The 13,153-nt window shown below is 37.8% G+C and overlaps 1 protein-coding gene and 1 pseudogene across 1 annotated transcript in view; one reads left to right on the forward strand and one right to left on the reverse strand.

The window, feature by feature from the left end:
* WDR64 (WD repeat domain 64) overlaps nt 1–13,153 on the forward strand; it is a 120,871-nt gene that overhangs the window by 46,991 nt on the left and 60,727 nt on the right. The window contains exon 10 of the mRNA XM_086342677.1: nt 11,902–12,028. Within this exon, the coding sequence (XP_086198803.1) occupies nt 11,902–12,028 (127 nt within the window). The remainder of the gene's footprint in view (nt 1–11,901; nt 12,029–13,153) is intronic.
* The window catches only part of LOC147356753 (protein-L-isoaspartate(D-aspartate) O-methyltransferase-like), a 49,632-nt pseudogene continuing 38,275 nt past the window's right edge, over nt 1,797–13,153 (reverse strand).

Raw genomic sequence — 13,153 nt, forward strand, 5'->3', positions numbered from 1 at the left:
GGAAAGGTAAGGGATAGAGAGTGAGAAATTCAGTTTCTAAAAATAAAGCTTTTATTCAGTAATTTATTTTCCCTAAGTTTTATTGAGATATAATTGATATATAACACTGTATGAGATTAACATTAATGTATCATTAAGCATAATGATCTGACTTACATTCAGCATGAAATTATTATTACCAAAGTTGGTTTAATGAACATTCATTATCTAATACTGAAACCAAAAATTGAAAAAAATGCTCTTAAAAAAACTTTGTAATGAAAATACTTAGGATTTATTCTCTTAGCAACTTTCATATATGTCATACATCAGTGTTAGCTATAGTTATCATGTTATACATTACACCCCTAGTACTTATATATCTTCTAACTGGAAGTTTGTATCATTTGACCACTTTTCTCTAATTCCTCCTCCCCTTAAATCAGCAATTTATGATATCTCTTTTTATATCATAGAAATTGTCACATAGACTTTCAACATCATATGGATGAATATTGATATGAGAATGTATACACAATATATTATGCAAAATATAATAAAATAGCATGTAAGATATTAACCCATTTTTAATATATGTGTCTATCATATATTATCAGGGATGATAGTGATTATGTGGGTAGCAAGGCTGTGGATGGATTTAATTTTTTTCCCCTTTTTGTGTTTTTTTTTCTTGTATTTATATCTTTTTAACAAAAAATATACATTGCTTTTATAATAAAACTATTATAACTATTATTTTTTATTTTTTTTCTTTTCCTTGTGCATTTTAAAATATAAATTTGTTTATTTTAATTGGAGGTTAATTACTTTACAATATGGTATTGGTTTTGTCATACATCAACATGAATCCACCACAGGTATACCCGTGTTCCCCATCCTGAACCCCCCTCCCTCCTCTGTCCCTGTACCATCCCTCTGGGGCGTCCCAGTGCACCAGCCCCAAGCATCCAGTATCATGCATCAAACCTGGACTGGCGATTCGTTTCATACATGATATTATACATGTTTCAATGCCATTCTCCCAAATCATCCCACCCTCTCCCTCTCCCACAGAGTCCAAAAGACTGTTCTATACATCTGTGTCTCTGTTGCTGTCTCGTATACAGGGTTATCGTTACCATCTTTCTAAATTCCATATATATGCATTAGTATACTGTATTGGTGTTTTTCTTTCTGGCTTACTTCACTCTGTATAATTGGCTCCAGTTTCATTCACCTCATTAGAACTGATTCAAATGTATTGTTTTTAATGGCTGAGTAATACTCCATTGTGTATATGTACCACAGCTTTCTTATCCATTCATCTGCTGATGGACATCTAGATTGCTTCCATGTCCTGGCTATTATAAACACTGCCACGATGAACATTGGGGTACATGTGTCTCTTTCAATTCTGGTCTCCTCGGTGTATATGCCCAGCAGTGGGATTGCTGGGTCATAAGGCAGTTCTATTTCCAGTTTTTTAAGGAATCTCCACACTGTTCTCCATAGTGGCTGTACTAGTTTGCATTCCCACCAACAGTGTAAGAGGGTTCCCTTTTCTCCACACCCTCTCCAGCATTTATTGCTTGTAGACTTTTGGATTGCAGCCATTCTGACTGGCATGAAATGGTACCTCATTGTGGTTTTGATTTGCACTTCTCTGATAATGAGTGATGTTGAGCATCTTTTCATGTGTTTGTTAGCCATCTATATGTCTTCTTTGGAGAAATGTCTATTTAGTTCTTTGGCCCATTTTTTGATTGGGTCATTTATTTTTCTGGAATTGACCTGCAGGAGTTGCTTGTATATTTTTGAGATTAGTTGTTTGTCAGTTGCTTCATTTGCTATTATTTTCTCCCATTCTGAAGGCTGTCTTTTCACCTTGCTTATCCATATGATTATCTCAATAGATGCAGAGAAAGCCTTTGACAAAATTCAACACCATTTATGATAAAAACTCTCCAGAAAGCAGGAATAGAAGGAACATACCTCAACATAATAAAAGCTATATATGACAAACCCACAGCAAACATTATCCTCAATGGTGAAAAATTGAAAGCATTTCCTCTAAAGTCAGGAACAAGACAAGGGTGCCCACTTTCACCATTACTATTCAACATAGTTTTGGAAGTTTTGGCCACAGCAATCAGAGCAGAAAAAGAAATAAAAGGAATCCAAATTGGAAAAGAAGAAGTAAAACTCTCACTGTTTGCAGATGACATGATCCTCTACATAGAAAACCCTAAAGACTCCACCAGAAAATTACTAGAGCTAATCAATGAATATAGTAAAGTTTCAGGATATAAAATCAACACACAGAAATCCCTTGCATTCCTATACACTAATAATGAGAAAATAGAAAGAAATTAAGGAAACAATTCCATTCACCATTGCAACGGAAAGAATAAAATACTTAGGAATATATCTACCTAAAGAAACTAAAGACCTATATATAGAAAACTATAAAACCCTGGTGAAAGAAATCAAAGAGGATACTACTAGATGGAGAAATATACCATGTTCATGGATTGGAAGAATCAATATAGTGAAAATGAGTATACTACCCAAAGCAATCTATAGATTCAATGCAATCCCTATCAAGCTACCAACAGTAGTTTTCACAGAGCTAGAACAAATAATTTCACAATTTGTATGGAAATACAAAAAACCTCGAATAGCCAAAGCAATCTTGAGAAAGAAGAATGGAACTGGAGGAATCAACCTGCCTGACTTCAGGCTCTACTACAAAGCCACAGTCATCAAGACAGTATGGTACTGGCACAAAGACAGAAATATAGATCAATGGAACAAAATAGACAGCCCAGAGATAAATCCACACACTTATGGACACCTTATCTTTGACTAAGGAGGCAAGAATATAAAATGGATTAAGACAATCTCTTTAACAAGTGGTGCTGGGAAAACTGGTCAACCATTTGTAAAAGAATGAAACTAGAACACCATACACAAAAATAAACTCAAAATGGATTAAAGATATAAACGTAAGACCTGAAACTATAAAACTTCTAGAGGAGAACATAGGCAAAACACCCTCCGACATAAATCACAGCAGGATCCTCTATGACCCACCTCCCAGAATATTGGAAATAAAAGAAAAAAATAAACAAATGGGACCTAATTAAACTTAAAAGCTTCTGCACAACAAAGGAAATTATTTTTAATTTTTAAAATGGTACTAGAAAGACAGTAAGATTGTTGAGACATAAAAACTAAAACATTATGATGGAGATTCCTTAAAAAACTAGGAATAAAACCACCATATGACCCAGCAATCCCACTCCTAGGCATATACCCTGAGGAAACCAAAATTAAAAAATACACATGTATCCCATTGTTCCTTGCAGCACTATTTACAGTAGCCAGAACATGGAAGCAACCTAGATGTTCATCGACAGATGAATGGATAAAGAAGTTGTGGTACATATACACAATGGAATATTACTCAGCCATAAAAAGGAACACATTTGAGTCAGTTCTAATGAGGTGGATGAACCTAGAGCCTATATTCAGAGTGAAGTAAGTTGGAAAGAGAAAGATAAATATTGTATACTAACGCATATATATGGAATCTAGAAAGATGGTACTGAAGACTTTATTTGCAGGGCAGCAATGGAGAAACAAACATAGAGAATAGACTTATGGTCATGGGGAGAGGGGAGGAGAGGGTGAGATGTATGGAGAGAGTAACATGGAAACTTACATTACCATATGTAAAATAAATAGCCAATGGGAATTTTCTATATGTCTCAGGAAACTCAGACAGGGGCTCTGTATCAACGTAGAGGGGTGGGATGGGGAGAGAGATGGGAGGGAGGTTGAAGAGGGAGGGGATATATGTATACCTATGGCTGAGTCATGTTGAGGTTTGACAGAAAACAAAATTCTGTAAAGCAATTATCCTTCAATTAATAAATAAATTAAAACAAACAAAAGAAGTTCAGGCCATTCATGTCCAGAGGTGAAGAGACAGCAGAGATAAGCTTTCTAGTTTCCTTTAGACATAGTGAGTGTTTTTGGTGCTGCTCTTTCAAGCACCCTAGCAGCTCTACTTGGGCAAAATACTTAATATCTTTCCCCTCAATTTTTTTGTCTGTAAACTGTAGTGGTGCTTAGCTCACAAGACTGTTACAGAGAGATCATTCATTTAGTTATTCAGCAAGCTTTCTTTCTTGAGTGTCCTCTCTGTTTCAGGTATTGTTCTGGGTTCTGGAGACAGAAAACTGAACCAGGCAGTCAGGGCCCTCTCCACAGGAAGTGTACATTCTAGGGGAAGAGGGAGACAAGCAAAGTAACAATCATGTAAGAAAACAGAATGATAACTATTCCAATGAATAGAAAATACAACAATGTGATACGATTGAGTATCACCTCTGAAGAGGTGACATAAATGTTGAAACCTGCCATGACCAGAGCAGCCAGCCCCATGAAGATCTTGGAAAGGAGCAATTTAGGCACAAAGAACGACAATCCAGGCACATACATATTTTTGCTTAAGCTAGCTTCCTCTTCTCCTTCTCCATCTCCTTCCCCTCCCCGCTTTCTCCTCCTTGTCAGCAAAAATCATAGCCAGGTTTTACACATTTAACATTCCTTCATATTACTTAATATAAATTAGCTTTAATCACATCAAGTTTTAATAAATCACCACGGGTAGTCATGTGCCTACCCTGTGCCTTTATCTAAGCTCTTAAAGTAGATTTTCATCCTTCTTCTGAGATTTGCAGACTTTCCACCAGGATATTATTTTCTCCTGCACTGGTAAAATTTTTTTTCTAGTTACAGAGCTCAAGTATTTAATAGCTATGCCACATTTATTGCTCCTGAAGAACTGACAAACATTGAAAAAATAGAAATATAAATTTCAGTTGTTTTTATTTTATTAACAAAAACAAGAATAATGGTTGACAGGTGGCACTAGTGGTAAAGAACCCGCCTTCCAATGCAGGAGACATGAGAGACACAGGTTCCATCCCTGGGTTGGGAAGATTCCCTGGAGGAGGGCATCGAAACCCACTCCAGTATTCTTGCTTGGAGAATCCCATGGGCAGAGAAACCTGGCGGGCTGTAGTCAATGGGGTCACAAAGAGTCGGACATGACCGAAGCAACTTAGCACGCACGCGATCTTCCCAAGCACAACTCTATAGTTACCAGTGGTTATTTTTCTGAGAAGGAAACATGCTTTTATGATGAAAATGAGTGTTTAAACATTGTTATTTTCTTAAATCTTCGCTTTGGAAAGTGATATGAAAGGACCCCAGGAAAGGTAAAGCTTAACTAGGCTGTGGGTATGGCTTAGAGCAAGAAACAATGTCCTGAAACCGAGTGCCAAGTGGATAACTCATAGCAAGTCAGAGGTTTGCCCATCTGGCCTGCTGCTCAGCTGGACTTCATCTTATCCATGACTATGTCTAAGATATTGTCCTAAGTGAAGTTTTTTTCCTGCCCTATCTCAATTCCAGGCACATGGCTTAGCACATGGCCTCTGAAATCAGGTAAAACTAAATTTAAGTTCTGGCTCTAATTTATGACCTTGGGTGAGCCATTTGAGAAAGTTGAGGAGGATAATAGAATACAGGCAGACCTTGTTTTACTGTGCTTTGTTTTATTACATTTGGAGGATGCTGAGGTTTTTACAAAGTAAAGGTTGGCCACAACCCTGAGTTGAGCAAGTCTATCTCCACCATTCTTCCAATGGCATTTGCTCACTTTGTGTCTCTGTGTCAAATTTTAGGAATTCTAGTAGTATTCCAAATGTTTCCACAATTAACACTGTATTAGTTATGGTGATCAGTGACCTTTGACGTTACTATTGTAATTTTTTCAGGGCACCAAACACCATGCCCATATAATCGATAGTTACTGTTTGTGTTCTGACTACTCCACCAACTGGCTGTTCCCCCATATCTCCCCTCTTCAGCCTCCCTATTCCCTGAGATACAACAATTGAAAATAGACAATTAATAACCCCACATCGTCCTCTAACTGTTCAAGTGAAAAGAAGAGCGGCACACTGAGGAAAGACGTGTCAGGCATCCAGACTTAAAAAGGGCCCTTGTGCCAAAAATGTTAGACTCATGCGGGCTACACAGGGATGGTCTCACATGAAAGCAGCCCTTCAAAATGACAGTGGTAACTGTTAAAACTCATAGAGAAATATAAGTAAAATGAAGAAGCACAGGAACCTCTCTCAGTTAAAAGATCAAGAGAATTCCAGTGAAAGAACAAACAATGAAACAGACCTGTCTAGCCTACTAGAGCCCAAGATAATAAAAATACTGAAGAAATTAAGAAAGGCTATTGATAGAAATGCCTATCAATATTAAAAAAAAAGAAATTATAATGAAGAGCCAATTAAAATTAGAAAAAAATCATTTGCCAAGATGAAAGCTGAGCTAAAAAGCCATAAGTAGTAAATTGAATGATGCAGAGGAAAGAGTAAGTGATCTGGTTCAGGAGGGAGGGGACATATGTATATTTATGGCTGATTCATGTTGTATGGCAGAAACCAACACAACATTGTAAAGCAATTATCCTCCAATTAAAAATAATTTTAAATGAAAAGACAACCCACATAATGAGAGAAAATATTTGCAAACATAGTGACTGGCAAGGGATTAACCACCAAAATATACAAATAGTTCATGCAGTTCAGTATGAAAAAACAATTAAAAAATGAGAGGAAGATCTAAATAGACATTTCTGCAAAGAAAACATACAGATGGCCAACAAGCATGTGAAAAGATGCTCAACATCACTAATTATTAGGGAAATGCAGATCATATCTTAATGAGATATCACCTTATACCAATTAGAATGGCCACCATCAACATATCTAGAACAATAAACACTGGAAAGGGTGTGTGGAAAAAGGAACCTTAACTGCTGGTGAAAATGTAAATTGGTGCAGCCAGTCTAAAAAAAAGTAGGGAGGTTTCTTGAAAAATTAGAAATAGAGTTACTATATGATCCAGCAATCCTGTGCATATATCCAGCAAGGACAAAAACTATTTTGAAAAGATATATGCACCCCAGTGTTCGTCGCAGCACTATTTACAATAGCCAAGACATGGTGGCAACCTAAATGTCCATTGACAAAAGAGTGCAGAAAGAAGATGTGGTACATATATATAAAATAGAATATTGCTCAACCATAAAAAGAACAAAATAATGCCACCTGCAGCAATATGGATACACCTAGAGATCGTCATACTAAGTGAAGTAAGTCAAACACAGAAAACGAATATTATATGATATTGCTTATATGTGGAGTCTTTTAAAAATGGTATCGGTGAACTTATTTATAAAACAGAATAGAGTCACAGATGTAGAAAACAAATCTATGGGTCACCAGTGGAGAAAGAAGGAGAAGTAAATTGGGAGATTGGGACTGACATAAATATGCTATTATAAATAAAGCAGATAACTAATAAGCACCTACTGTATAGCAGAGAGAACTGTACTCAATGCTCTGTAATGGTCTACATGGGAAAAGAATCTAAAATATATATTTGCTTAGCTTATTCACTTTTAAAAACGATGGAAAAATAAGATAAAATAATGACTTAAAAATAAATTTTTAAACTCAAGTTCATAAAGATGTCCTCTAAACTTTTCTAAAAATAGGTTTCTTTTTAATATTTAGGAGCATGATGTCTGTATATGTGTGTGTGCATATGTGTGTATCTATATGCTTGCTACTCCATATCTCCTCACATAGGCATATACGCCTCAGTTTAGAAATAGATCTAGTCCCTGAACCAGAGGTTGCTTTGGTTTAGTTCCTTCTCAGTCTCCTTTTCCTGAACCAGGAGACCTGCTCTGGGCACTGCCATAGAGTGGTGAGAGTGCCTGTGGTCCTGTCTGCCCTGCTAGAGCTGCTCCCCTGCTGCCACTCTGCCCCAGACAGTGCCCGGGCTCTGGTTGGAGCCCATTCACTGTTTTGTATGCCTCTCTTAGTTGGATCTATCCAGTTCAGTTCAGTTCAGTTCAATCGCTCAGTCATGTCCAACTCTTTGTGACCCCATGGACTGCAGTATGCCAGGCTTCCCTATCCATCACAACTCCTGTAGCTTGCTCAAACTCATGTCCATCGAGTCCATAATGCCATCCAACCATCTCATCCTCTGTCATACCCTTCTCTTCCTGTTTTCAATCTTTCCCAGCATCAGGGTCTTTTCCAATGAGTTAGTTCTTCATATCAGGTGGCCAAAGGATCTGAGTTTCAGCTTCAAAGTCAGTCCTTCCAATGAATATTCAGGACTGATTTCCCTTATGATTGACTGGTTTGAACTCCTTGCAGTGTAAGGGACTCTCAAGAGTCTTCTCCAACACTACAGTTCAAAAGCATCAATTCTTCGGCACTCAGCTTTCTTTATGGTTTAACTCTCACATCCATTCATGACTACTGGCAAAACCATAACTTTCACTAAATAGGCCTTTGTCGGCAAAGTAATGTCTCTGCTTTTAAATATGCTGCCTAGATTGGTTATAACTTTTCTTCCAAGGAGCAAGCGTCTTTTAATTTCATGGCTGCAGTCACCATCTGCAGTGATTTCGGAGCCAAAGAAAATAAAGTCTCTCACTGTTTCCATTGTTTCCCCATCTATTTGCCATGAAATGATGGGACCGGATGCCATGATCTTCGTTTTTTGAATGTTGAATTTTAAGCCAGTTTTTTTTCACTCTCCTCTCTCACTTTCAACAAGAGGCTCTTCAGTTCCTCTTCGCTTTCTGGCATAAGGGTGGTGTCATCTGCATATTTGAGGTTAGTGATATTTCTCTCAGCAATCTTGATTCCAGCTTGTGCTTCATCTAACCTGGCATTTTGCATGATGTACTCTGCATAGAAGTTAAGTAAACAGAGTGACAATATACACCCTTGACTACTCCTTTCCCAATTTTAAGTCAGGTGGTCTGGTATTCTCATCTTTGGAAGAATTTTCCATAGTTTGTTGTGATCCACACAGCCAAAGGCTTTGGCATAGTCATTAAAGCAGAATTAATGTTTTTCTGGAATCCTCTTGCCTTTTTGATGATCCAACGGATGTTGACAATTTGATCTCTGGTTCCTCTGCCTTTTCTAAATCTAGCTTGAACATCTGGAAGTTCTCAGTTCATGCACTGTTGAAGCCTCGCGTGAAGAGTTTTGAGCATTACTTTGCTAGCATGTGAGATGAGTGCAATTGTGTGGTAGTTAGAACATTCTTTGGCATTGCCTTTCTTTGAGATTGGAATGAAAACTGACCTTTTCTAGTCCTGTGAGTCCACTGCTGAGTTTTCCAAATTTGCTGGCATATTGAGTGCAGCACTTTAACAGCATCATTTTTGACTTGAAATAGCTCAGCTGGAATTTCATCACCTCCCCTAGCTTTGTTGGATCTACAGAGATTACATATCTTGCTTTGTTTCTTTCTGCTTTCTCTTTTTAACTTTACTATCTGTCTGTGTTTGGAGAAGAAATGGTGCATCGAGGTACCATACTGCAAATTCATTACACTATTGTGACCTGAACTCTAACTCTTTTCTAAAAAAATACTTTTTATTTTATATTGGAGTGTAGCCTGTAAACAATGTTGTGATAATTTCAGGTGGACAACAAAGGGACTCAGCCATACATATGCATGTATCCGTTCTCCCATAAATTCCCCTCCTACCCAGGCTGCGATGTAGCATTGTGAACTCTAATGCTAATAATCTTTATGACAGATTTAAAGAAAGAGCAGCAGTTAGCTAGATAGATAAGAGTGAGGAGAGGAAACAGTAGATGGTAGCAAGAGTATGTGTGAATGTGCTGAGACAACAGAGAAAAAGAGGTTTTTGGAACTGGAAGCAGTTTGGTATCACAGTAACTAGAACAACCTAAGGGGAGAGGGCAGCAGAAGAACCTAGAGGAGAGATGCAACATAATGAGGAAGGTCTTTGTGCCTTCTGCCAACAATCACCACTTCCCTAAAAACACACAAAAGAAGTAGAAAATAGACTCACTGTGCAGAAAACATCACAGGTTTCAAAAGATATTCACATCGATTCACTGAGGTGGAGAGTGCTGGTGTTATTATGTCCATTCTAGAAACAAGAAAACGGAGGCTTAAGAAATTTAAATGATGGACTAGAACTGAAACCCAAAGCCTCTTTTGCTTCATCCTTTGTTCTTTCCATGGGCTTCCCTTGTGGCTCAGTTGGTAAAGAATCCACCTGCATTTGGGAGACCTGGGTTTGATCCTTGGGTTGGGAAGATCCCCTAGAGAAGGGAATGGCTACCCACTCCAGTATTCTGGACTGGAGAATTCCATGGAGATGTCCTTGGGGTAGCAAAGCGTCAGACACAACAGCAACTTTCACTTTCACTTTGTTCTTTCCTCCAACCACAGTTCAGAGCACATACATGAACAGTGAAAAGACCGCCAACCATGAAGCATCTCAAACAAAACAATAGAACTGGAAACAAAACAGAAATAAACTTCTTTGACACCCCTTGATTCTACTTCCCCTACTTGTCTCTCTGAACCTAATTCATAAATAGGCTCTGAACCTAACTCCATAAATTGTCCTAATGGACTCCTCCACTCTGTCATGCAAACAGTGATAAGTTTCAGTATTGTAGCTACGTCCCAAACTTACATTTTTACTAGCACAAAGGAAGTAACGACTTCCTTTGTAACAATTGCACAGGTTCTGAGTAATAGTGGCTTGTAGAGGGTATACATGTGACCCAAGCTTCTGATCACGTGATTTTGACATTTTTATGTTCCTGCATATAAGTACCAACCTGCCTTCACAATAATGAAGTTTTGAACTCTGTCTTAAGTAAGAAGTTAATACCTCTGTTAACAAAACTACTTATCAAATCTTTATATGTAGTTCTATAACACTCATTTATTCAACAAATATTCCAATTTAGGAAGTACTATATAATATAGCAATAGGTAATGTATATAATAATGACTATTATGACATAAAAATATTATTTCATGCTGATGCATGCTAGGACTTGTAATCCTTAATCAAATCACTTTTCTTCCCTGAAGTTTAATCACAATGTAACTTTCTGAAAAAGGAAAAAAAGAATAATGAAGAATACTAAGACTAGCTGTTTCAAGTGACAAAGCAAACTTGACCCAGTTTTGCTGAATTTGTACTTTATTGTTCTTTCTATTATATTATCCCAAGTTCTATCTGAGTAACTAACCTAGGTCTCTTTCCTTCCTCAAAGCAGAGCACTAATAATGTATTTACCTATAGTCTTTCTCCTCCAGGGCATTGTCCGGATCCAGGGATTGAACCTGCATCTCTTAGGTCTCTTGCATTAGCAGATGTGGTGTTTTTTTTTTTTTTTTTTACCACTAGTGTCACCTGGGAAGTCCCTCCTATATCTATACCATCCCTAAGAACTGCTTTCTGTAATTCTTCATTCCTGGATAGGAACAGGGAAGGTTCTTAGAAACCTCATTTAGTAAGACGTTCTCATCTTAAGTCATGAAAGAGCAGTTTGAAACCCTCCACCTGAACTATGCTGTGTCTCTATTTTCTAATCTATAGTGTAAAGAGAAATATGGCTTCAGATAAACTGTTAGTCATAACCAGCCCTTTATTCTTTGTCCAGATTCTTAAAGGATAATAAATTCTATGTCTTTCCCCTATCTTTTTTGAGGACAGAAAAAGTCTAGTTCCTATTGGCAAACTTTTAGTCACTGCTTTTATTTTCTTCTGACATTAATGAATAACAATTGAATCAAGAACCAAATTAAAGTTTAGCAAATGAGTGCTCATCATACAAATCATACTTTCCTGCAAGTTTTTAAGAGCATATCGCAGATTCTGAAGATGGTTCACCTCAATAGCTTTGAGTAGGGAAAGTAAAGTAGAAAAATGGTGACCCCTGTTCTTTATACCTCCAGGTTTTCAGAGTATGGGATATACAGACTCTTTCACTATTACAAGTCTTCCACGATAGCCAGGGAGGACCAGGAGACATGCAGATTTACTCTATGATATTTGATTCCAATCATCGCGTGCTTATTACAGGTAAGTGCACTCAATTAATGGGCTTCCCAGGTGGCACTTGTGGTAAAGAACCCACCCTCCAATGCAGGAGACATAAAAGACATGGGTTCTATCCCTGGGTTGGGAAGATCCCCTGGAGGAGGGCATGTCAACCCAATCCAGTATATTCTTACCCAGAGAATCCCATGGAGAGAGGAAACTGCCGGACTATGGTTCATAGGGTCACAAAGAATTGGACACAACTGAAGCAACTTAGCACCCCTGCACCCAGTTAATGAGAAATAAAATCTTAATTTTTTCAAATCTGTTTTTTAACTAGCACTTGATCACTGACAGGAAGAAAAACAAAACTAGATGGGAAACGTATAAACTGTGATTCCTCACAATAGATAACTGAATTCAATTCTATTTTCTATGGCTTTCTATTTTTGTATAGCTTGGTGGATGAGGTCTTGAACCTAGGATGCAAGGTGGTGGGGTTAAGGCTGCTGCTACACACAAGGCAAATCCAGCTCTGCATTGAGTGTTGGAGCAGGAATATGACCCATCTTAGCATGGCTGCACCAGCATGCTGTCAGTGCCCCTTTTCTTCAGGGAGGCAGTTTGGCCCCATGTACTCTGGTACTGAGACAGTTACTCAGTGGATAGGGTGTTGACCTTCCCATCTGCCGTTGCTTCTAGACAAAGGACAGTGAAGAGAGAGGATAGGGTTCTGAATGACAGAGCCACCAGCACTGATGCTCACAGATTTTTTTTCTCCTTTTCCTGCTGCCCCTGATAAACATGCTTACTAAAGAAACAAAAGACCCTGTTAGACATTTGGGTTGAACATTGCTCACATGCATATCCTCAGAAGAAGCTTTCAAAGACATGAATAGTATTAACAATAGTTCCTCCTTCTGTAACACCAACCCAGAACGCATTTCCTATTGACCACCTTATCTGAGTTCCTGTGGGATTAATAGGGCAGAGAAATGATTGATGCTATCTCTCCTGGTGGAGAATATGAGTTATTTTTAACTTTTAGGTGTTTTCTGGATTAGAAGTGAACTAGAACTTCATGTTTGATGGATAATCTTCTACCTTGTAAAACAGAAATTAACTCTTGTTGTAAGCACCCCTCCTCTATACTATGTCCTCTAAGAA

The sequence above is a fragment of the Bos grunniens genome, chromosome 16 (assembly GCF_055505025.1).
Source record: "Bos grunniens cultivar Pamir isolate PY7600 chromosome 16, Bosgru_T2T1.0, whole genome shotgun sequence".
NCBI lineage: Eukaryota > Metazoa > Chordata > Mammalia > Artiodactyla > Bovidae > Bos > Bos grunniens.